The sequence below is a fragment of the Brassica napus genome, chromosome A8 (genome assembly GCF_020379485.1).
Source record: "Brassica napus cultivar Da-Ae chromosome A8, Da-Ae, whole genome shotgun sequence".
In the NCBI taxonomy this organism is placed as follows: Eukaryota; Viridiplantae; Streptophyta; class Magnoliopsida; order Brassicales; family Brassicaceae; genus Brassica; species Brassica napus.
This window is the reverse complement of record NC_063441.1, coordinates 14,532,551-14,555,212: the sequence shown is the minus strand read 5'-3', so window position 1 is coordinate 14,555,212 and position 22,662 is coordinate 14,532,551. Positions and strand designations below refer to the sequence as shown.

The 22,662-nt window shown below is 37.1% G+C and overlaps 7 protein-coding genes and 2 non-coding genes across 10 annotated transcripts; 6 read left to right on the top strand and 3 right to left on the bottom strand.

Moving 5' to 3' along the window:
• Positions 1–750: 750 nt before the first annotated feature.
• LOC106424213 lies at positions 751–2,405 on the top strand. Its single transcript, XM_013864966.3, has 3 exons — positions 751–1,117; positions 1,459–1,482; positions 1,818–2,405. The coding sequence occupies exons 1-3, from the start codon at positions 925–927 to the stop codon at positions 2,117–2,119; spliced, it is 519 nt and encodes a 172-aa protein (XP_013720420.2). The 5' UTR covers positions 751–924; the 3' UTR covers positions 2,120–2,405.
• LOC106424212 (alpha/beta hydrolase domain-containing protein 17C) lies at positions 2,183–4,717 on the bottom strand. Its single transcript, XM_013864965.3, has 5 exons — positions 3,702–4,717; positions 3,565–3,601; positions 3,244–3,480; positions 3,118–3,165; positions 2,183–3,034 (listed from the first exon to the last, which is right to left on the bottom strand). The coding sequence occupies exons 1-5, from the start codon at positions 4,001–4,003 to the stop codon at positions 2,774–2,776; spliced, it is 885 nt and encodes a 294-aa protein (XP_013720419.1). The 5' UTR covers positions 4,004–4,717; the 3' UTR covers positions 2,183–2,773.
• Positions 4,718–5,940: 1,223 nt separating this feature from the next.
• LOC106424131 (chloroplast envelope membrane protein) lies at positions 5,941–6,925 on the bottom strand. Its single transcript, XM_048737491.1, has 5 exons — positions 6,834–6,925; positions 6,649–6,735; positions 6,366–6,523; positions 6,132–6,244; positions 5,941–6,024 (listed from the first exon to the last, which is right to left on the bottom strand). The coding sequence occupies exons 1-5, from the start codon at positions 6,923–6,925 to the stop codon at positions 5,941–5,943; spliced, it is 534 nt and encodes a 177-aa protein (XP_048593448.1).
• A 742-nt stretch (positions 6,926–7,667) lies between these two features.
• LOC125577508 lies at positions 7,668–7,883 on the top strand. The gene has a single exon (XR_007315917.1). It is a non-coding gene; the product is annotated as a small nucleolar RNA U3 (small nucleolar RNA).
• LOC106424156 (octanoyltransferase LIP2p, chloroplastic) lies at positions 7,672–9,394 on the top strand. Its single transcript, XM_013864902.3, has 4 exons — positions 7,672–8,330; positions 8,417–8,681; positions 8,763–8,913; positions 8,996–9,394. Exons 1-4 carry the CDS (start codon positions 8,200–8,202, stop codon positions 9,310–9,312), a joined length of 864 nt encoding a protein of 287 aa, XP_013720356.1. The 5' UTR covers positions 7,672–8,199; the 3' UTR covers positions 9,313–9,394.
• Positions 9,395–9,930: 536 nt separating this feature from the next.
• On the top strand, positions 9,931–11,533 carry LOC106424173 (ethylene-responsive transcription factor ERF015-like). The gene has a single exon (XM_013864916.3). The coding sequence runs from the start codon at positions 10,737–10,739 to the stop codon at positions 11,265–11,267; it is 531 nt and encodes a 176-aa protein (XP_013720370.1). The 5' UTR covers positions 9,931–10,736; the 3' UTR covers positions 11,268–11,533.
• A 237-nt stretch (positions 11,534–11,770) lies between these two features.
• On the top strand, positions 11,771–11,843 carry TRNAR-UCU. The gene has a single exon. It is a non-coding gene; the product is annotated as a tRNA-Arg (tRNA).
• A 229-nt stretch (positions 11,844–12,072) lies between these two features.
• Positions 12,073–14,489, top strand: LOC106424096 (uncharacterized protein At2g24330-like). 2 transcript variants are annotated; one of them, XM_013864839.3, is made up of 5 exons: positions 12,073–12,507; positions 12,602–12,770; positions 12,839–12,948; positions 13,337–13,766; positions 13,862–14,489. In XM_013864839.3, exons 1-5 carry the CDS (start codon positions 12,232–12,234, stop codon positions 14,113–14,115), a joined length of 1,239 nt encoding a protein of 412 aa, XP_013720293.2. In that variant the 5' UTR covers positions 12,073–12,231; the 3' UTR covers positions 14,116–14,489. The 2 variants fall into 2 exon arrangements, with proteins under 2 accessions (XP_013720293.2, XP_013720294.2); XM_013864840.3 differs by having other exon boundaries at positions 12,075–12,507; positions 12,626–12,770.
• A 53-nt stretch (positions 14,490–14,542) lies between these two features.
• Positions 14,543–19,330, bottom strand: LOC106424099 (protein arginine N-methyltransferase 1.5). Its single transcript, XM_013864842.3, has 23 exons — positions 19,091–19,330; positions 18,892–19,012; positions 18,708–18,817; positions 18,539–18,628; positions 18,369–18,434; positions 18,108–18,187; positions 17,931–18,006; positions 17,758–17,844; positions 17,517–17,577; positions 17,242–17,333; positions 17,099–17,134; positions 16,912–16,980; positions 16,638–16,706; positions 16,465–16,518; positions 16,303–16,377; positions 16,097–16,189; positions 15,910–16,013; positions 15,720–15,768; positions 15,556–15,642; positions 15,323–15,428; positions 15,133–15,220; positions 14,936–15,029; positions 14,543–14,845 (listed from the first exon to the last, which is right to left on the bottom strand). Exons 1-23 carry the CDS (start codon positions 19,229–19,231, stop codon positions 14,762–14,764), a joined length of 1,932 nt encoding a protein of 643 aa, XP_013720296.2. The 5' UTR covers positions 19,232–19,330; the 3' UTR covers positions 14,543–14,761.
• Positions 19,331–22,662: the final 3,332 nt, after the last annotated feature.

The following is a 22,662-nucleotide window of genomic DNA, read 5'->3' as shown; positions in this document are numbered from 1 at the left end:
TGAAAATGATAATGGCAAAGCAGACCAAGAATATTGTCTAGGGGAATACGGTGTCAAGAAACCCAGACGACACTGGATAACATACTTAAGCGCAGCTTTTGATCAGAGTCTGTTTATTGCAGAGAATAAAGATTGTGTTCAAGAGATTTGGCAGCAACATTATATCATCCAATGGAATGCAAGATCCATGAAGCCAAGGAGCGTGAGTTTCCCATCCATATAAAGTGTCTAAAACACAAACTTGATGTTAGTGGCTTTTTTCAGGGTTCTGAAGCATCATTTGTTGTTAACGTCTATGAAATTTAAGAGTGAATACACATCTGTTGTTAATTGTTATAAACAAGAAATCCGAACACTCACCATATAGATCTCATAGCTGCTACAAAAGACGACCCTAAGTGGCTGAAAGAACAGAGGAGGCAAGAAGTTGATGTAATAGAAAAATGGATCAGTGAGTATTACAGTTTTTTTAAGACAAGAAGAGCAAGAAAAGTAAAAGAACAAAACAATTATTAGAGTATTGTCTGATAGTTTTGGTCGTGTAATAAAAAGGCTTTTACTTTGGATTTGGTATTGATACCAACAATACATAAGCTACAGTACAGTAGGGAAATTTATGTATCAGATGAAAGTAGAGTTCCATTTGAGAATACCACAAAATTTTAAAAGGGTAAATTCATAAATATAGCAAAGTAATTGGTTGGAACAAAATAATCAGTTACAGTGATATACCGTGAGAAATGCACTACCGACAACTGGTCCGGATCCACTAAAACGCCGTCGTTTGTCACTTTGTCCCATTCATTCACACTTGCTAGCTCTGTTTCTATTTCTTCTTCCACACTAATCGCCATTGTTGCTGCTGCTGCTGCTGCAACTTCCACTCTGGTTTCATTCGATCGAGCTTTCGTGTTCTACGCAGCGATGGCGCGTCGTTCCGGAGACTGCATGAAATGTCTGGTGATCTTCGCGGTTGTATCTGCTTTAGTGGTGTGTGGGCCTGCCCTGTATTGGAAATTCAACAAGGGTTTCGCTGGATCCACTCGTAAGACCTCTGTTTGTCCTCCTTGCGTATGTGATTGCCCACCTCCTGTGTCTCTCCTCGAGCTTGCTCCTGGTACAACCACCATCTCCTCTCCTCTGTCTCTTTCTCGTTTTTGGTCTGGATCTAGATGTTCCATTGGATTCGTGATGGCAAGTTAGTTCCTTTTAGAGTAAAGATCAGAACTTTTTAGGTGTCTTGGATCTGAATGTTCGTTTGGATTCGTGATGGCAAGTTTGTTTTCACAGCTTCTTGTGAAAAGTTAGTTCCTTTCTAGTGTTAAAGATCAGAACTTTGACGTGTCCTTGATCTGGTTTCAGTATTGAATCTTTGAATCAAAGCTGCCTCTTTGAAGCAATTAAGAATGAATCTCAGCCTGTGGATAGTTTAACAAGTTGATTTCTTTTTTGTTGCAGGGCTTGCGAATCTCTCTGTTACAGGTTAGATCTCGATCCTGAAGCTTGATTTTGTTTTAGCTGCTATGCGTGTAATGTTTCTCTGTCAAGTTACAAGAATGGCTTGATTGTTATTTAGGAGCCTTCAGTAATTTGAAGAAGTGAAGTTTTGATGATTAGTAGCCATTAGTTATCCCAATTGAGTTTTGGTTCCAGAATAGGCTAGCACTCTGATAGTTATCCGTGATCAGACTCGGACACAATATCATTTCCTTATCTTGTTGCATGACGTTTTACTGATATATAGCATAAAAGTTATATAGCTCTTGTATTCTCCTGTGAAGTCTTTACGCTCCTTCTCTGACTTGTGTTGTGAACAGATTGTGGAGGTGATGATCCAGAGCTCAAACAGGAAATGGAGAAGCAGTTTGTGGATCTTCTTACCGAGGAGCTGAAGCTGCAAGAAGCAGTTGCAGATGAGCACAGCCGTCATATGAATGTTACCCTCGCAGAAGCTAAGAGAGTTGCGTCTCAGTACCAAAAGGAAGCTGAGAAATGCAACGCCGCCACTGAGATTTGTGAGTCAGCTAGGGAGAGAGCTGAAGCTTTGTTGATCAAGGAGAGGAAGATCACTGCTTTGTGGGAGAAGAGAGCTCGGCAATCAGGGTGGGAAGGTGAGTAAAACTGATTGCACTTCTCATGTCTACCATGAAAACCGAACTTTCCCAACTTAGCTCAAGAAAAGGAAACTGTTGAATTGTCAAAGAAGACAATTCTATCCTCCATATATGTAGTTTTTTTTTTGGTTTGCTTCTGGATCAGATTGTAGCTAAAGACAGGCTTGGCCTTGTATTGACTCTCTTTATATGCATAATTATAATTGTCCATTTCACTGCCACTAAGTTGGTTCTGTATTTTATGTTTAAAGATTTTGGGAGGTTTTTGTGAAAGTAAACTCATGTGCTGTACTTATTTGTTTCGCTTAGGAACAGTGGATAAGCTTGAGGAACATGCTGATTACATCTTTTCTCTGTTACCTCCTTCCCACAAGCAATGATGTTTTACAATCCCCCAAACTTAGTGTTACAATACATGTTTTTGCAAGAATATCCAAGAACAGAGAGCTACATTCTACAGTAAATACATCCCTAGATGATCGCCAGTGTTTAGCATTGTTTCTTTATCACACTGAGGAAATGACTCTGCACAAGGTTTTTGAGTCTGAACTCTGAAGAGATCCCATTTGAGCAGCTTCTGAGTGTTCTGAGTTGAAAGCACATGCGAATGCAAAGGAAGGAATCTACCAACTGTCTTCTGATTCTGCCACTAACCCATCCTACCTTTTTCGAAATCTCAAGCACCGGTTATGTTTAGTTTCAGAGATACTAGGCTCGTTGGCTAGTTGTTTTGATGGTGGGTTGGTTAGAGAGAGTTTCTCCATTGCGTTTATGAACTTGCGCAGGTGCTGAATGTACTCAGGATAAGTCTCGAGGTTGCAATGCCCTCCTCCTTTCACCCATAACGGATCATACTTCTCCTTGGCCAGCTCCCACAACCGCTTCCCATGAGACAAATCCACAATCTCATCATTTGTTCCCTGCAGGTCAAATCACAAAAAAAATCAATCAACAGAATAAATAGTGAAGACAGACTCTTAACACTTGATAGAGCTTTACGTACATGTATGACAAGAACTTGGGAGCTGACATGTCGTATCTTGTCTATGTTCTGCAGTATAGACATTCAGAACAAACACATTAAATACAGAACCATAGTATGAAGAAACCTCTTTATGTGTTTGCTTACTTTGTAAATATCGAACCAGAGTGTCACTTTGACAGGATACAGGACTCTAATGCCAGAGAGGATGGCGCTGTGAAGAACAACTCCTCTCAGCCTCTTCAGCCTTGAAGCCATATGCAGCGTTGGCCCGCTTCCTACAGACTGTCCGTAGAGAATCACCTCCTCTTGCTTGATACCATAATCGCCTCTCAAGCAATTGTACACTGCCTCAATGTCATGATATGTGTTGAACTCAGACGGCTATACCACCAAAAAACCAACAAAATTATCAAAAACCACACTAAACTTTTGAAATATAAATAAATGATCTCTGTATGTTTTTACCTTTCCTGTTGAAGCTCCATACCCTGAATAGTCATAACTGTTTAAAAAACACACACACAAAAAATTAAATGCAAGAATCTAACAACAACAAACATTAGAAGGTTTTAGATATCTGAATGTGTATTATTATTATATACCTCATGATGTTAACGCGGAGATGAGCACGCAGCTCGATGAAGAGTTCGACCATTTGGCCAAGATCAGCTGCATTGCCATGAGAATAGAGAAGCGTGAATCTAGCAAAAGGGTGTCTCCAGAACGTGGCCACAACTCTGTTGCCTGGCTTGGTGCTGAGCTGATGGACTTCCATGTTCATGTCAGGCGAGACTCCTGAGAAGACCAGGTTCCCGGTCTCTTCATCATTCGTTACGGTGTATGTAGCCGGCTCAGGTGGGAAGAAGGCAAGCTTGGCCGCCACATTCGATGTCACATTACCCATCTAACCAAACAAAATCCAACAAGAAATATAAAAATAAAAGACAACTTTCAATGAAGAGAAGGAGAAGAACACAAGCCCCCAAATTCTCCCTCTCTGTCTAAGAAAAGAATAAAAAAATGTTTTTGTTATTTGTTTGGTGGGATTGTGTTAACTTGTTGAGATAAGGTGGTGGAGGAGAGATGGATAGGATCCGATCTTGGCGGATGAAAGAAGAAGATGAGCTGTGTTCTCTTTTATCAAACCAACTATCTCAAGAGGTTTTTATAGAATCATAGTCAACTAATGCATTTTAATCTTTAATTCTTAGGATTTAACAATAGTTATGACGCATAATATTCAGAACATCGTGCATGGTTTGATAATTATGATGGCGTAATAAATAAAAATATATATTTTCCTAGTCAAAATTAAACTTCTGTTTATGTAACTAAAATGCTGCGTAAGCCTTTGAAGGGCTAGGATTCGGTCAAAGGCTGCTAGTGATGGTCTCACATGGAATTGCTGACTGTCAGATAAGTCAGACATTCCTCTCTATTTTTTCCTTATTTTGTCATGTTTTCACTTTACAATTTATTGTTTCACTTTTTGTTTTAAGTGCAGTAGAAAACAAAGGAGTCATTTTCTGTTTGGACAAGTAGGGATGGGCACAGATCTTATATCCGGGTTTTTAGAAGTATTTATAATTTATTTAGTATATATAGATATTAAAATTTTTGATTTGCTTGCTCCGGAAAAATACGGATATCCAAAAAATATGTAGATATTTATGGATATTTGCGAATACTTACGGATATATCCTTTCGTTTTAGTTAATACAAATAATCCAGAAAAATTGGAATAAATTTGTTTTTACAATATTTTACATGATATATAAAATATAAAATAAAAGAAGCAGTGAAATTATATGTTTGTAAATTTTAAAACTAGTTATAAGAAAGACAAACTTAAGAAAAAGTTATAGATATCATAATTTTTTTTTATTTTAATATTTTTATAAGTAATAATGTGATAAATTTATTTAATCATACGTTAAAATAACAATTATATAAACTCATATATTTAAAACTCTATATTTAATCAATATATATGTATTTATATAGTTGTCGGAGCGGATATTCAGTTCTTAAAATTTCAATATTTATGATTTGTATTGTTTTTAACGAATATTAATTTTTTAATATTTGTTTTGCTCCGAAACTTTACGGATATCCGGATTTTTTTGATCGAAGCAAAACAAATATCGGATCAAATCAAATTTAACGCATATTCACCATTGCTTTTAATTTCTGACACTATTTGTGTGCTTTTGGGATTTGTCTGCTTCAGATTTTGACTATTATCATAGCAAATGGTGTATACTAATGATACAATTAAATCATACAAGATGGTGCTTATTATAGGTTTTAACTTGTAACTGCCCCTTGAAATCGGCCATGCTAAATTGAGGCAACTACAGGTGTATATCAATGAATATCACCTTTTATGCAAAGGAAGCTACAATATCATCTCTTAAGAAGTCTAGTAAAGTAATGGTGAATATGCTAAGCTTAGTAACAAAATGCTACCTAGTATAGTAGTATGTTATCATTAGCTTATGCATATCATGGATGATCTATGCAGCATCTATACGTAAATCTATATGTACTTGACTTGGTTTAAAATGGTGTAAATCTGTTATAGTAGATTGCTCAACTGCAAGACCATAATGTTCCATTATTAATTCTAACAATGTCTCCCACTCCAGATTCAGAATTGGTACCTACAAGAAGAAGCATTAAGTTATATACCTTCTCTACACATAAACTGGTTGTCAATAGAGCCATTCTTATCTCTAATGAAAAGGTTACTAGAACTATAACATCTTTGGTTTTTTTAACACTTGTTACGAGCTTCATTTTTGGTGGTTGTGCTCTTAACTAAAGCAAAGAATAGGACATTTACCCCAAGAAAATGTCGGTGGCAAGGATGATGAGAAATGCTTTCCCCGTGTCTGATATCCTGTAAACTTTTAACAAGGCTACCTGAAAAGGTTTATCGAAAAACAGCACATGTGAACAAAGTAGACTTAACAGCTAGTAGCTTGACATGGAATTTAGAATGTCATTATAGGTTGGAAACAGAAGCTTACTTTACTCTGTTTGGCATACAAAATAACAAAAAGCGAGATCCCAAACACCATATCAGACCATATGTTGGCAAATGCTTTCCGGTTCTCTGACCTCCTCCTCTGCCAGCTCCAAGCTGTTGAAGAAACCAAAAAACAACAACAGTGAGGCTATTCGTGGCATATAGATCAAGATGAGTTTTCAACACTTAAACATCAAAAGAAACTAAAACTGTGGTGTTGAATCTTACGCTTTACCACGCAACCATAAATCATCATCAGAAAGATGCGGAGATTTGCCAATCCCGACTTCAAGACGGTACCTAGCTTTTTTTCTATGCAGTTCCTTCACCATTACTAGCTTCTGACTACGTCTCACAGCAAGCGTCTTGGCTGCAACTTGCAAGTGGTACAGTCTTTACATATTTGTAAGCAAAGGCACATACCAAACAATCAAACTGGGGACCTATAGCTGGGGACTAACAAAATGTAAATGGAGAAAGAATCTGGGGAACTTAAAAGTAGTAAATGAAGAAATCACCTGTCTAAAAGGGCATATGAGTACATAACACGGGCTAGAAAGTCCAGTGTACATGGTATGACGATCAATACCGCTAAAAAAAATTGCCTGCAAAGAGAGTTACATTAGACTCAACAACACATGTAATAAGACACATATGCTACAACTGCAAAGATGTTGCATAGTGAGATTATCACACAACTCACCGATTTTGAAGATGCATAAGCAAAAACACGGTCTTGTCTTCTTCGTATAGAGTATCTTCCTCTTCTACTCCTAAAACCATATCCCTCACCATTTTAACAAACCCTCTCTCAGGACCAGTTAAATCATCAAGCTCTGAATTGTCTTCACTTCCCTCACGACCAGCAGAGTATCGGCTCCCATTTCTGTCTCACATCACCATCAACATTATCCCCAATCTCCTCCTGAACTTCCCGTAACTCCACAATGACCTCTGCTCGTCTCTTCTTCCAAGTCTCCAACTTCTCTTCATTAGACATCTCATCAACAATGTCTTCCTCCCTCAAACCAAGCCAATTCCCATCATCATTATCATCAAAGAAAAACCTCTCCCACCAGCTTCTTCTTCTCTTACTATCCTTCTTCCCCTCACTAGGAACAAATCTCATCGTATGATAAGGTAAGCAGTGGCATAAGACTAATGGCGAGCTCATCAAGACCATGAATCAAACCCAGCACTGTCTAAAACATAATCATCCACGAGCAAAACCCAGACAAACCAGCATATTTCTTTGTAAAGTCTACACCTTTACAGTCCCTCTGTATACTGAACTCAGTGAAGAAGAAGAAACTCCGAACAAAGTTACAACCCCAATTGCAAGAGGAAGAGGATGATGATTGGACCAAACGATAGATGAAGCGACTCTCTTTATAAAAGTTTAAAAGAAAAAAAAAGAGTTCAACTAACAATTACACGTGTCACAAAAGGAGCTAATAAGTTAGGAAGTAAAAGTCCCACATCGGAGAGACAGAAAAACTATAGCTTGTTTATATATGTCTAGAAAGCATCATTGGTCACGACCTTACTTGAACAGGATCTGTTCTATAGGCTCGTACCTCTGTATCCTTGATTTCTAAGGAGACAGTCCCTAAACCCTGGTTGATGAATCATGGCCGTGCGATCTGAGTGTGATTAACGGCTGCGGTTGTCCTCGGACTCTCTAAGCTGTAGAGGATCGCTACCTAGTCTGGCTTGACCTCTCTAGGGTGGTCGCACGGTTGTCTGACAGGCTCTTTTTTTCTTTTTTTCCGGTATGAACTTTCAGTTTCTTACCAATGTGATCAAATGCTTATGCACTCCTCTCTCATCAAGGACAAGAATCAAACCCAACATTGTACACATACTCTTTAACGAAGAAACCCAGAAAAAAAACAGCATATTCCTTTGTAAAGTCTACAGCTTTACAGTCCCTGAACACGGAACTCAGTGAAGAAGAAGAGGGCAAGAAGCTCCGAACAAATAAGTATATAAAGGCACTCTCTTTTAATGGGTTTTAATTGGTTAAAAGTTAAAAAAAATAACTCCAACTTGCTACAAATCTGAGTGTTATGGAGTCGTTGCATCGAGTAGAAACACTACTCTCTGGTCTCCATTATCACCCTCGTACTAACGCCAGCAGAAACAGAGTTCCCAGATCTGTCAAGATCTTAAACACAGCCAATCATGTAAACTCAAGAAAGTAAAGTTTCGATCTTTTCAAGTCACTCCATTTATTTTTGTTTGAGGCATTTTCACGAACACCTTCTGTGCAATCACCGTTTGCAGGTGTCAATGTTTCGATCTCTACGACCAATTGGTTCCATACAAGAAAGCTTGGACATGGCAGAAAAGCCTTGTCGAGGAGAAAAAAATATTGCTTGATAGAAACCAAGACTGTCCAGACACTCTGATTCTATTACAACACTCTCCTGTCTACACAATGGGAACTGGCAGCTCAGAGGAGTATCTCAACTTCAACATAAAGGACGCTCCTTTCGATGTGTATCGAACCGAGCGTGGTGGTGAAGTCACTTACCATGGCCCTGGTCAGGTAACAACTAATCTCACCAATACACTTCTTTATGAGTTCTTGAAGCTAAAGAAAGAATGTGATTTGTTTTGAACAATGTAGCTAGTTATGTATCCTATAATCAACCTTAGGAACCACGAGATGGATCTTCATTGGTACCTCAGAACGCTTGAAGAGGTTGTCATCCGTGTTCTTTCCTCAGCTTTCTCCATCACAGCTTCTCGTCTTGATGGTTTAACTGGTGTTTGGGTCGGTATGTCTCAAACCCCCTATATTGTCTTTTAGATGCGTGTAGTGTAGTTTTGATCTCTTTTGGTTTTGATAATGTTGTATAGGCAACCAAAAGGTGGCGGCCATAGGGATTCGTGTGTCAAAATGGATAACGTATCATGGTCTGGCTCTTAATGTCACAACGGATTTAGCACCGTTTAACTCGATAGTTCCATGTGGGATTAGAGACAGGCAAGTTGGGAGCATAAAGGGTTTGCTTGGAGATGGAGAAGAACAAGGAATGGTTGGGGATTTGAGGTTAATGGATGTAGCTCATGAGTCTTTACTGAAGGAGTTCTCTGAAGTTTTCCAGCTTCAAATCGAGAAGCAAACTGTTTCAGATCTTAATATTCTGAAAGCTGAGTCTTTCAAATGTTTGTAGTGATAAAAATCCTTGCAATCTCTATAACATTATTTGTAATCTCTTTGAATATAAAAAATGGTTTATTGGCTGTTTGTCATTATTGTAAACTATTTGCTCAAATAGTTACTCGCACTTTATACACATCTATCTTTAGATCTTTTAAGAAGAGACACGAACATGCGTTTGTGTCCTAAATTTTCCGGGAAGCATTCTTGCGTTAAGGTATTTGCTGAAATTGAAGGCCAAGCCTATGCGTCAAAGAGATAAAGGTAGCAACTAGTGTTAGTCCAATAATGGTGAATTCATTTTTAATAAAATGAGCTTTCAGTAGTGATTTCCATAACTAGCTGATATTTCTTTTATGCGTACCAGACTTTATGCAGTTTGCAATTTGCTGATGGAGATCAATGTGCTATCAGCTATGTCAGGGCCGTCTCAAATTATGTTTTGAGTCCTGTTCAAAAATATTATCGATAAATTTAACAAAGTAATGAAATAGTTTTAACTAACTATTTTTATAGATATATATTATATGTTTTTTAAAAACATTATCTAAATTTACCTCGAACAAGGTCTAAACTTGTATATTTATTTTCAAAATTCTTAATTATTTTTTGATTTAGACCTTGTTCGACAGCTCCACTTGCATATGATGTTAGACTGCTCTGAGCAATGTATGTCGATCATCAACGGACCCTTTGTTGTCCATCTAGGTAATAGTAGAAGATTCTCCAACTCAAGGACAAGATTATGCTTTAGTGCCTTCAGAAGTTTAGCACATAATTATATGACATAGTTAATGTTTCTAACTTTAGAAGGTTGCAGTCCATCTTATCTTTTTCTTGGCTCTTTCTCATTTATACAGTTTCAGTTTCAATGTTGTTTGGCTCGATTCCTCAGGATCGCAGGAAGCTTCCACTAGAGGTATCTTCCTAACGCTCACATGACTTGGATCAAATGTTTCCATCAAAGGGTGTGTCAGTCTACATAAATGCTTTTACTGGTTTTCTGACTAACATGGAAGAAAACTTAAACTTTATCTAGCTTTGGATTAATCGCATAATAACTTCCGAATCTGTGGTGGTTCTTACAAGTGTCTCAACTTGGGAAAAAAACGGTCACTAGACTTTGTAACAACCCGTAGGTTCTTCCCCTCTTTTTTTTTTAACTTTCTTTCTGCAGTGTCTCTTTTTTAAAGAAACGTATGCTTTGACAAAGTACATTGTCTTTTACTTTGTCAGTCGATATCTCGGATAGAACTCTACTATCCTGTCACAACAGCAGTTTCTTCATTGACACGTGCTGTTAACAAACTTAGCGTGCCTCTCCATTTCATCTCCACCTGCTCCAAATGTTCTTTGTGCTTGCTATACCCTTACTTTTCAGTCTCTATACTTGTGCATAAACACTAATCTAGAAGATCTGCTTCTGTTGTGGTCCTGATGCCACCCTCTACTCCTAAATCTCATCTTCTTAGCTCTTCACTTGAAGAAGATCAGAAGTTCAAATGCTATAGGGGTGTCCGAAAGAGGTCCTGGGGAAAGTGGGTGTCTGAGATAAGAGTTCCAAGGACCGGAAGACGAATATGGCTAGGCTCATATGATGCTCCAGAGAAGGCAGCTCGAGCCTATGACTCTGCTTTGTTTTGCATTAAGGGTGAGAAAGGAGCTTTCAACTTTCCAAATGATAAAAAGCCTCAGCTTCCTGAAGGTTCTGTCCGGCCTCTGTCCAAGCATGACATACAGACAATAGCAACAGACTATGCTTTATCAGTTGCGTCTGCGCCTTCTTCGCCGACCACCACAGTCCCGGCAACATATCAGGTTCCATCTCATGTTCCTGCTTCCTCTGATGCGTCTTCTGCCAATGAACATTATCTCCCAGTGGACGCAACTGCAGAATCAATATATTCAGTAGAAGACTTACAGCTGGACAATTTCCTCATAATGGACTGGATAAACAATCTAGACTAGTGCTTGCAGTCATTTTTAGTGCTAAATATGGTTTAACAACTAGTTACATGTGTTCCTTTAGATGCTTATTTGTGAGGGTATACTTGTATCATTGTATTTGTTGAACTTGTTTTGTTTAGCATGCAGTTTGTTGTTCTGGTTTTGCATGTGTGTCCTCCTTTTTTCTTCTCTACTGGACTTCATGAGATGTTAAGAATTGAATAAAACGATTAGGAGTTGGCGTCCAACCTAACTTCTATGTTGCATGTGTTGAGGCATTTGTTTTCAATATCTGTTCCCACATGATTTTCCTCTCCTACTACACTTCTCCATTTACCAACCTCTGTATAAAACCGACAATATCAGGCTATGAGTAGAAACCAACTTGATGCAAGAAAGAGAGAAGACAGCACTGATGAGCTTAAGATCTGCTGAAACCACAAAAATGCATTACACCACCTTCAAGCTTAGTTTATGGTGTGTTTTACATAAATAATCTCTTCCTCATAGTGGAATAATAACAAGCACCCATGGCCTAATGGATAAGGCGCTTGACTTCTAATCAAGCGATTGTGGGTTCGAGTCCCACTGGGTGTGTCACTATCTGACAAAACTACTTTTTTTTCTTCGGTAGTAACTTTTTTATAAACCGAACTTAAGATCCATAAGTAAATTGTGCTTACATTAGCCAAAATCAGAAACGTTAAAATAAAAAAAGGAAATTATGAAAGGTTCGATAGAAACTGGGCCCAAATAGAGTTGGAAGAGAATGGGCAAGAAGAACTGGGCCCAATAGTCGAGTTTATGATACAGAAGCACGCGGGAATCACGTGCGTTGACGTCGTCGTGGCTTTACCGGTGTTCCTCCCTCTTCTCCTTTGGCTCGAGAGAGATGATGATGATGATGAAGCTGATGATCCTTCAAAATATTCAAATCCTTCGTCTCTAAGAGAAACTCCAGATCAATAAGGTAGTAATAAAGGACATGGCGCAGGAGCAGGAAGGAGCGGTGGCTGAGACACGTGATCAGAATGATTCCCCCGTCGCCACCGCAACCTCCGATGATAGCGTGAAGAAGAAACAAAATGGATTCTTCTCGCGTATTTGGAACGCGATGTTTAGAGACAAAGGAGACGATTTCGAGAAGAGGCTTGAGTACATCTCAAAGGAAGAAGCAAATGTTCTGTCAAGGATCAAGCGCAGATCGATCACATGGAGGAAACTCACTAGAAACCTCGTCCTTTCCTCCCTCTTCTTTGAGGTCAGCACTATTGATTTTGAATTTTGAATTTTTGATGTTTTGATCATTTGCATATTCATCATTTAGTTGTTTTCAAGCCCTGTCCTTTGAATAGGTTGCTAAAAATGCTTCCTTTCAGGTAATTGCAGTGGGGTATGCGATCATGGCAACCAGAACTAAGGATTTGGATTGGAAGATGAGGAGTTTCCGGATCTTGCCTATGTTTCTCTTACCTGCTCTCTCTGCTCTTGCTTATTCCTCCATCGTCACTTTCTCAAAGATGTGTGAGTCTTGTGTTTGATAGGCTCTTGTATGTTTGTATTTTCTTCTCTGTGTAAAACTGGTTGTATAGTTGACCGCAGAGATCAAAGGACTTTGGAAAAGCTTCGAGCAGAGAGGTTGGATAAGATCAATGAGCTTAAGGAAAGGACCAATTTTTACATCACGCAACAACTTATTGAGGTAAGGTAACCAAGGGAGTTTTGTGAGTGTGGTTAACATCTTGGTTTGTTTGCCATTTCTTTATTTGCTCGTATTGGTTTGTTCAAGTACTGATGCTTTGAGTGCTTATCACTTGTAGTTACTATGTGTTCAAACTTCAAAGTTTGTTTGCTGTATTTGGGATGATGGCGAATATGAACGTAGATAGGGTTGGCAGATGGAATTCATTTACTACGGTGACAAGCATCCCATAAGAAAACATTAGTTGTTTTGAAAGTAATTATTGTATGCGTGGGATATTGGTGCAGTATGTTCTAATAATTGATAATGCTTGTCACTGTGACTTGAGGTCTTTGATAGCTTACTACTGCAGCTACATCTGGTGCTAACATGGGCCTTTTTGATGCAGAGATATGACCCCGATCCCGCGGCTAAAGCAGCAGCTGCAACTGTCCTGGCCTCCAAATTAGGTGCTGACTCTGGCTTAAAAGTAGTGTTAGGAGATGAATCCCAAGTCGATCCGGCTTGGGGAAAGAGCAATGACATGGAGGTTAACCAATCACGAGGGCTGAGGAATCGAAGACATCCGAATGCTAGACCCCACAGTTCTGCAAGCACTTCAACACATCATTCTGATGATGAGTCTCGCCATTCTGGGGCAAGCGAGAGATTACTCGGCACCGCAGAGCAAAACCAGCAGATGGATCTCACGCATTACAGTCCTGAGGGATATGCGGCTCCCGATGGCAGTTGGATCTCACGCATCGCGGCTCTCCTTGTTGGCGAAGACCCTACACAGTCATTTGCAATTATTTGTGAAAATTGTCATATGCACAACGGTAAATGAATCTCTAAACATCATTCGTTACTTGAATCATTACAATATATTACTGGCTTCTAACATGGTTTTGCAATGTGTTTCATAATTCGGCAGGACTTGCTAGGAAAGAGGATTTCGCATACATTACGTATTATTGCCCTCACTGTAACGCCCTGAACAAACCGAAGTATTCACAGGAGAATCCACTTCTTCTTCCTCCTGTTCCCGCTCCACTGGTCACAGACTCCCCGTCATTGATTGAAACCAGTGAAGTGGTTAATAGCAGCAGCTCGTCTAGTGAACGTGGAAACAGCCCCATTCCAGAAATAGAGGAAGCTGCGACTACTGAGACCGGAACACCCAGCTGAGTAATCCAGTAAGCTGAAAGAAGGCTTTTGTGTGCTTGTGTTACAGAGAGAGGGAGAGTTATGTGGGTGTGTATGTGCATGTGAGTACTCGTTCAGGTATTTTTTTTTTTTGCTATGAATTGTTAATAAGGTGCTTACAGTTTTGCGTATACAAGAAGACAACATGGTTTTGGTGGGTAAATATTACGATTCCAATGTGGTAAACGATGATTGTTAATACGTTTTTGGGGTTTAATTCTTTTTAATTTGATTTACATTTGTCAATGTATCCAATCTTAAAATTTGGATCATATTTGTAATAAATACTATGAGTTACAGTTTCTTCATTTTGTATATTTTCTTCAAAATTAAATTTTAATGAAAGATTTGACTGACTTGTGAATTAGATTTTAGTCATAAATTCAAAAGAGATTTGATCACTTAGGCCTTTTGTCATAAGGTCAAAAGACATTTGATTCACTTGTAAACTTTCATCTTTTGTCGTAAGGTCAAACGAGATTTGATGTACTTGCAACACTTGGTCTTTTGTCATAATGTCAAAAGAGATTTAATTAACTTGTAGTCTTTCATTCGACATAAAAATACAGCACAATGAAATTACATCACTTCATCATCAGTCCAAGACTCGTCTTAGTATCCTCTGATCCTAAAGGCCGACCCAGTAGGAACGGCCATTGGTGTTGTGCATCGGAGATAGAGCTGGTGAAGACACCGACCATTCATACCAAACCTGAATCCGAATATCAGAGTATCAATTAATGGTTCCCAGGACAATGGAAGTATAGTTATGCAACAATTGTGGTTTTAACAATTTGTGTACCTTCGTCGAACCACAACACCTCCAAAAGTGTACTTCTAATGGAAAATTTGGGTGAACCTCCACAGGCTTCCTCAATGGGAAAAAGATCGGGAACCTGCCAGTAAGAAAACCATATTAAATAGGTTTTCTTTTTCTTCTTTAAAGCAAGAGGTAGGTTGAACTGCCTAAATGTCATACTCAAAACATTAAGCCATTACCAGCTGAACATGTTTGGTGTTTCTGTTGTAGGCTCGATCCCAAGATGGACATCTTTATACAGGACGGAATCAAAATAGCCAGCGAATCCTGTTTTGTTGAGTTATGTATGATCACATCAGAATAGGAAAAACGGAGATAATAATTCCCACTTTAGCTGACAAAAGACTAGAAAAGCTTGTAGCCTTGTACCATGAACCAAGGCTGAGCCAGCGTCGCTTGGTAGATTGAAACGAAGCTTTTTGTAGCGTTGGTTGTTGGCTTTTGTTGAGAAGTTTGGATGAGCAAAGGTGAAAACCTAATTAAGATCAAAAGTTCAAAACAAAATACATGAGATCGAAAGATCTACAAGACATGCATATATGTACTCAAAGAGAACGCCTTAAGCTACTACTAGCCAATCCTGAAGACAGAGAGACACTCACAGGTTGAGAAGGAGCAAGTCTAGCTACACTGTGCAGCTTGACGACATAAGGAGTTTCAAAGTGCGCAAGATCTTTATGGGCCTTAACCTGCCACAATTATAGTGTAAAATACTAAGTTGAACTGAAAATTCTTGTGAGAAAGAGTACACAGAAGATGGACCTACGTCATTGTAAAGCTTCGAAGCTGTTACAGGTTGTATGAAACTTGTATACCTGCAAAAGTAACAATAATGATACTCGAGTTAGAGAAACAGAAGAACAGATGTAATATACTTCAAGCTTTAAAACTGTACTAGCAGCTATAAGAGCATAGTTTTTTAATGGAAATTCAACTTAGCGAAGGAGTACACATACGAGGATGGTATCGAAATTCCATCTGGCTTCAGAAACCTTTGGGCTCCATCAAGACACTCTGGAGAGAGCTCATTGTCCCCAAAAGAACCCAACAGTTCACTAACCTGAAGAACAGAGGCAAACGAGAATTAGATGAACTGTATAATGTCGGTATGCCTAATAGCTGCCAAAACCTGTACATACTGACCAATATATCAGCTTTTTCAGGAGCAGTCCAAAAACGCATGTCGCATGATATTATCGTAACCATGTCTTCCCACCCTTCCATCTTAACCAAATTCTGTCAGAAAGGATAAAGATGCTCTCTGAGTTAATAAAACCGCTGCGCACGTCCGAAAGAAACAAACATAAAACTTAGCAGTGTTACAACTGACTCGGTTGCTGACAACTCACATGGAGAGTTACAACTGCATTAGGATTCTTTTCGACCGCATAAACTTTCAACTTGCGATCAGTTTCTTCAGCTGCCTGTGAAACCGATGAAAAAATGAAGACAATTGATTAATAAACAGTGTTTCATTGTGATCAGCGTGGAGTTGCATCATAAGTTTTTACCTGCAACGATGCCCTAACAAGGGGTCCTCTTCCAGCTCCCACAACCATCAAGACCTACAAACTATGACTTTAGTGCTATTGAAGTACTTTATAAGGTATCAAAAACAAACACTTATAAATGAAAATGCCACATGTAAGCTATGATGAAAGCAAAACATTGACATGTAACGTACAGTAGTTAACTCAGACGCTTTTTCATCAGGGACCCTGTCCACCAAGGCTTTGGCAACTGCTCTTTGATACTGGCAACAAAAAGAGACAAAAGTTAGGCGTGACATAAGAAGCAACCACGCAAGATATTCATATAATATTGAGTTGTATAACAAAATCATCCATTGGTCTACTCCCTTCTGCTAACCGAAGGGAAAACAGAAGAAGGGTCGTCCAGAAAATAGAGGTGTTAAAATTTAAGATGTGAAGGAAATAAAACAAGCATACGCAACATACTTGGATGTATTTAATAGAGTCTCTCTCAAATGTCTCATAGGTTTGGGCTTCAAGGTTATCCATCAGAGGCTGTACTTAAAACACAGTAGAAGCTCTTTACAGTAAGAATGGAGCAGTTTCATGACAGTGACTGTAAGGTATTAGTGTAAACAAACAGAAATCACTATACTTATTAAGAGAGAATAACCTGCAGGGGTGCCTGCAAAAAATCCCTGTAGCCAAGCTGTAAAAAAAATAAGATAAGAATTGAGTTTTGTTCTGCCTGACTGCATCTCTGGTGATAAAAAGAAAAAGAAATAGAGGGGTGAGGTAAAGGATCCAACAAATGACCTCTATGCGTTCCTGTTCAGGAAGTGGTTCCATTTTCTGGAACAGATAAGCAACATAATCCAAATATGACCGCAGGGGATGCCTCTGCGTACCTGAGAAACAAAACATTTGGGAACTTGTCAAAAGACAACACTATATACAAACTAATTAGCTCGAAACATGGAACGGATGTTCTTATAAACGATGCCGATTATAAACTGAACCACTATAAAACAAGCCCGGACGGAGGATAACAGCTAAGTGTTAGCGGAGAAAGAAAAAAACGGAAAATTTACCTTCAGCGTTAGAATCAGAAGCCCTTTGAAGATTATGAACAAGCTTTCCAGAAACTACAACCTGCAATTACAAGATTGATGACAATGAGCCTTAGGACGAGACAACATATATTTATGAATGAAAAGAGGATTCTTATCACAGAATGACATACTCAGTAAAAAAAGATGATCACATAAAGAGTAAAAATTCTTGGCATTTATATTTAGTGTTCTACGTATCAAAGACTGGAATATAAATTACCTGGACAGCATGATCAAAAAATCCTGCTATTAGCTTTTGATGGCGTTTTGACAAGCAAGGATAACCACGAGCATTTGTTAAGAAAGACTGCACAGCCAAATTAGAAGCATTTTGTGATTCACAGAACTTCAAAACCGATTTTTTAAAATGTGGTAAGAAGGTGAGGGACTTACATCAGTGCTTATTATGGCTGCTCTCACAGACTCTCCCATCCAGCGTCCTAGTGAACTTTCAGAGGGTAGGTTACTCCTGCATAAAGGAAATGGTGTTATGTTTGCAGAGGGGAAAAAAAAAACTTTTAGAGTCCAGATTAACAAAAAACAATCACGACAAGTTTCTTCTCAACTCACATAACATCAAGAGCAACAGACAGCTTACTGTCATGCTCACAAAGAAGACGAAACGAATTCCATAGTTCCCAGGAATCATTCTGCATAAACGCGAGTATTTATTAGAGCCAACTTGACATAACAAAAAGGATAAAAAAACACGAAGGCACAAGATATTCATTTGTGTTTTTATAGGTTTATAAGGCATTCATTTGTAACACAAGCAGTCTCAAAAAGTAAGAACAATCTAAAGTTTGCATCAACTGTGATACAACGTCTTACCAGACCCTCTGAGGTGGCATCCATTGAATCTCCATCAGACTTCACCAGTGGAACCCTCAGCCATAACTTCATAGCAGAATCACATTCAAACAAAACAAAAGAAGGAGAAATAAACTATTAAAGCTGGAATGAAAATCTCTTTAAAGAAAGCAAAAGACTCATTAAACCACCTGTAAGTTACCCAGCCCTTGTAAAATCTGGTTCACACATCTAGCATAATTAGCACACGAGGTCCCTTTAGGAGTAGGAAGAAGGCACGCCTGCAACAAACAACAAACATTAGCAATGCGCAATTCCTCCTCATTCATCAACAATCAAACCCACGGATTCACAAATCACCTGCAAGGAGAGATGTGTAGCCCAGGCTATCTCTTGCTTCAAAGTGGTTTCTGAGTCCATCCTCAAGACTTCATCTTCAGAATCCAAGTCAATCCACGAACTAACCTTTCCTAGAAAAATGAAAAAATGACCACTAATCAAAACCCATCATTGATAACATAGGGAAAAGCAAAGAGGATCGTACCAACGACATGGCTGCTCCACTGAGAAGGTGCCAAAACTAAGTCAGAGCCAGAGACTGGAAGAGCCTGAGTATCCGAAGAACCGTTTGCTTCCACCAAGCTCGGCCTATACGAAGGGTTCATCTGTAGTCGTAAAGCAAAAAGGGAAGTCAGGGAGAGAGATGAATCCAGAGGGAAGTAATAGTAATGAAAGAAACAAACCAGAGGAGCAAGGACATAGTCGAATCCGCCGGTGGAGATGTGGAAGGAGAGAAGAGAAGGAACATCGTCGGAGAAATCAGTCTCGACGCCGCAGTACATGGACTCGCTGCTCTCCCATCCTCCTCTCTCTCCGAGCGGCATCTCTCTCTCGATCGAGCTAACAAGGAGTGAAGGAAGGAGTCGCAGCTGGAAATGATTATTTCGATGACGAAAGGGTTTTTGAGAGGTTTTAATGTTTGTTTACAGATGTTGCAGTTTATATTGGGCTTTTGAATATAATTGTTAGCCCATTTAAACTATAGGATGTGCATTTGGATATCTTTCTCGTTTAAGTGTTTAATGCATTAAACTAGTTGACTGTTGACAAAAAAAAAAACTAGTTGACTTTAATCCGTGGGTGCGGATGTTATTTTAGTTTGTAATATATAATATTTATAGTTGTTTTCAATTAATACATTTTTGACTTTGTTCAAAAGTAATATATATATACACACACACATATATATATATTGCATTGTTGTTTGATCTAATACATTTTGACTATATTGTTTAAATATTTATAAGTTATGTCGGTTGCTTATTTGGTTTTGTATATTGACGTAATAAAAAATATTAAATAACTTGTATATTAGATAAATTATTTTTAATTCCATTTATATTAAACCTATTTAATCTATTAAGTTTTATAATTTATATAAATTTAATTTTTTACTTTATATTTTTAATTTTTGTAATAAATATTATTTTTAAAATAGGAATACTGTAATATAATTATTTTACATAAACTGATGTTCTATATTAATATTAAAAACAAAATATATTATAAAGTTTTGGTGAATATTTGTTTATAAAACGACAATATTGTAACAATTATTTTGCAGAAATATTTAAAAATGGACCTTTAACATTTATATATGAATTTGACAAAATTTAGTTGTCCCATCAATTTAATTTTTTGGCGCAAAGACCTACAACACAATTTTATTCTTGTATCTAAAAAAGTCATGATAATTTTTTGTTAAGCTTGTTTTTTTAAAACTAAATCACAAATATTAGATTGTAGTTGAAATATGTGAAGTATAATAAATAAGATATCAAGTGATTTTGTCGACAAAAGATATCACGTGATTTTAGGAAACTAATATTAAAGCTAGTGTATTTAGCGTGATATAAGGTTTTTAGCAACCATTTATTTCATTTAATTTATGTATATCTATATTATTAAAGTTGAAGTACACATTGAGATTGTTTGGCAATATGAATAGTAGTTAAAAAAATAGTAATGTTTGGAAACATGGATAGTAGTAAGTTAGGAAAAAAAATAATGGGCTTAGCTACTAAAAATTGGAAGTCCATTACATTATATTAAAAAGTAATGGATTTATGTTATTTGATATATAATATATTCAAATCAAAATAATAATTTAAAATTATATCAAAAATTTATTCAAATATATATATATATATAGAAAACATTTTTATAATAGTTATTAGTTATTTTCTAATAACTGTTATATATATATATATATATATATTCAAAATTTGATTTTTACTAACATATTTTCTAATAACTATTATAAAAATGTTTTCAATATATATAAGAAAAATACAATACAACGCCCAATTTCAAACACCAACTTAAAGTATGGTTTTTATATTTCACATTAAATTTTAAAATATAATATATGTGATTATTTATATGATTGTACGTATAAAATATTATTAATTATAAGAAAACTTATTTGATGGTACATATAAAATATGATTAATTATATGATAACACATATTTTGTAACCTATGATGACACATATATGATATATATATAATAGTGATTATGGGTGGGCGTTCGGGTTCGTTTTCGGGTCTTTTTGGGATTTCGTGTTCAGTTCAGATCTTTGAGAATTTGGTTTGGATTTGGATAACTAATTTAAATAGGTTTGGTTTAAATATTTGGATAGAGAATTAATAATTATTTAAATATTTTTGGAGTTTTGAGTATATTTTAACTATTTAAGATATTTACGTTTGATTATTTGTATATACTTTCAAGCATTTAAGCGAATATATAAGCATTTAAGCGGACTTAAAAGTTTACATCATATTTTCAAGCATTTAAGCGAACTTAAATATTTACATCATATATTTAAGTATTTACGTTTGATTATTTGTATATATTTAGATCATATATATTCTGGATGTTTTTATATATATTAAATCTAAAAATAATTAATGTATATAAGTATATAAATCTATTTTGGATACCTAAAATACTTCGGTTCGGATCGGATTAGATTTCAGTTCTTCAAATACCAAAATTTTGAATAATTCGGATATTTAATCAATTCCGGTTCAGATTTAGTACTACTTATTCGGATTGAGATCGGTTCAATTCTTCGAATTCGAGTTTTTTTACCAACCCTAAATAGTGACATAAAAATCAAATAGCATCATATTTTTTAAAAAAATACACCCGCACGGGCGTGCGGGTCAAAATCTAGTTTATAGTATTATGTCAGTGGCAATCCCTTATAATTATTTAGGAAAAATTAGGGTTAAGTAATAAATGTACTTCGGTTTTAATAGATTAGATATACGGTCCTTTTCAGATTTAAAGAAGTAATCTGAAGCTCCCTATTTCAGATTCCAAGTTTTTCAGATTTAAGTATTTGTGTAGTTTCATCATTCTGTTTAAAAAGATTTCTAAACTGCATAGCTTAGGGTGTTAAAAAAAAAAACTGCATAGCTTGGGAAAATCTTGAATATTAGATTTGTGTAAAGCATCTAAAGGGAAACAACTATAGTCACACGTTGATAAAGCATCTACTTGTCTAGCAAAACAGAGCATCCGTTTCTCTGTTTTATTCAATCACCCTGTTTGAGAGTCCATTTCCTACATACTAGGGACTAGGCTTGGGCATTCGGGTATCCGTTGGCATTCGGATCGGGTTTTTCAGATTTTGGTTTTCTTTTATAACATCTTTTAGGTTTCATTCTAGTAAATTTGCAAGTACGGGTCGGGTTTGGATATAACACATCGAGTTCGGATCGGTTTTGTATCATATCATAGAACCCATAAACTAATCATATATAATTCGGATTCGGGTTATATCGAATCGGTTCGGATATACCCAAAATAAAATTTAAAAGTAAAACATAAGAAATATATATTTATTTATATATAATTAAGTATTTAAGGTAGTTATTTTGGACATTCGGATCGGTTTCTTCGGATATTTTTTTAGATTTTTTGGTTTTTCGGGTCCCGTTCGGATTCGGTTAATAACACTTCGGGTTCGGATATGTTTTGTACCGCCTTACAAGATCAACTTGGATATTTTTTACATTTCGGACCAGATACGGATCGGGTTTTTGGGTTCGGGTTTAGTTCGGATTTCGGGTTACAGATATTATGCCCAGGCCTACTAGGGACTATTACGTATGCTTTAGCTCTCGGATGTTTGAGACTCTGCGATTGCAATTGCCAGTAAGAAATTGACATGCTACTCTAAACTCCCTCATTCATTGAAGATAATAGAAGATGAATTTTGCCTTGTTTGCAATCAAAATCTCGT

What these genes read in the sequence shown, in the direction of transcription:
- LOC106424131 (XM_048737491.1), bottom strand. Translation starts at nt 6,925, where the DNA reads ATGGTGAGGGATATGGTTTTAGGAGTAGAAGAGGAAGATACTCTATAC. An exon ending in CTTATGCATCTTCAAAATCG is followed by an intron (nt 6,736 to 6,833) that starts GTGAGTTGTGTG and finishes CTCTCTTTGCAG; the next exon opens with GCAATTTTTTTTAGCGGTAT. An exon ending in TCATATGCCCTTTTAGACAG is followed by an intron (nt 6,524 to 6,648) that starts GTGATTTCTTCA and finishes AAATATGTAAAG; the next exon opens with ACTGTACCACTTGCAAGTTG.
- LOC106424156 (XM_013864902.3), top strand. Translation starts at nt 8,200, where the DNA reads ATGGAGTCGTTGCATCGAGTAGAAACACTACTCTCTGGTCTCCATTAT. An exon ending in AATCATGTAAACTCAAGAAA is followed by an intron (nt 8,331 to 8,416) that starts GTAAAGTTTCGA and finishes CACCGTTTGCAG; the next exon opens with GTGTCAATGTTTCGATCTCT. An exon ending in CTTACCATGGCCCTGGTCAG is followed by an intron (nt 8,682 to 8,762) that starts GTAACAACTAAT and finishes TGAACAATGTAG; the next exon opens with CTAGTTATGTATCCTATAAT.
- LOC106424173 (XM_013864916.3), top strand. Translation starts at nt 10,737, where the DNA reads ATGCCACCCTCTACTCCTAAATCTCATCTTCTTAGCTCTTCACTTGAA.
- LOC106424099 (XM_013864842.3), bottom strand. Translation starts at nt 19,231, where the DNA reads ATGCCGCTCGGAGAGAGAGGAGGATGGGAGAGCAGCGAGTCCATGTAC. An exon ending in AAGGGCTGGGTAACTTACAG is followed by an intron (nt 18,435 to 18,538) that starts GTGGTTTAATGA and finishes TCTGCTATGAAG; the next exon opens with TTATGGCTGAGGGTTCCACT. An exon ending in CTTCGAAGCTTTACAATGAC is followed by an intron (nt 15,643 to 15,719) that starts GTAGGTCCATCT and finishes TAATTGTGGCAG; the next exon opens with GTTAAGGCCCATAAAGATCT.
- LOC106424212 (XM_013864965.3), bottom strand. Translation starts at nt 4,003, where the DNA reads ATGGGTAATGTGACATCGAATGTGGCGGCCAAGCTTGCCTTCTTCCCA. An exon ending in CTCCGCGTTAACATCATGAG is followed by an intron (nt 3,602 to 3,701) that starts GTATATAATAAT and finishes TTTTTTAAACAG; the next exon opens with TTATGACTATTCAGGGTATG. An exon ending in CCCAAGTTCTTGTCATACAT is followed by an intron (nt 3,035 to 3,117) that starts GTACGTAAAGCT and finishes TTTGACCTGCAG; the next exon opens with GGAACAAATGATGAGATTGT.
- LOC106424213 (XM_013864966.3), top strand. Translation starts at nt 925, where the DNA reads ATGGCGCGTCGTTCCGGAGACTGCATGAAATGTCTGGTGATCTTCGCG. An exon ending in TCTCCTCGAGCTTGCTCCTG is followed by an intron (nt 1,118 to 1,458) that starts GTACAACCACCA and finishes TTTTTGTTGCAG; the next exon opens with GGCTTGCGAATCTCTCTGTT. An exon ending in TGCGAATCTCTCTGTTACAG is followed by an intron (nt 1,483 to 1,817) that starts GTTAGATCTCGA and finishes TGTTGTGAACAG; the next exon opens with ATTGTGGAGGTGATGATCCA.
- LOC106424096 (XM_013864839.3), top strand. Translation starts at nt 12,232, where the DNA reads ATGGCGCAGGAGCAGGAAGGAGCGGTGGCTGAGACACGTGATCAGAAT. An exon ending in TTTCCTCCCTCTTCTTTGAG is followed by an intron (nt 12,508 to 12,601) that starts GTCAGCACTATT and finishes TCCTTTGAATAG; the next exon opens with GTTGCTAAAAATGCTTCCTT. An exon ending in TCACGCAACAACTTATTGAG is followed by an intron (nt 12,949 to 13,336) that starts GTAAGGTAACCA and finishes TTTTTGATGCAG; the next exon opens with AGATATGACCCCGATCCCGC.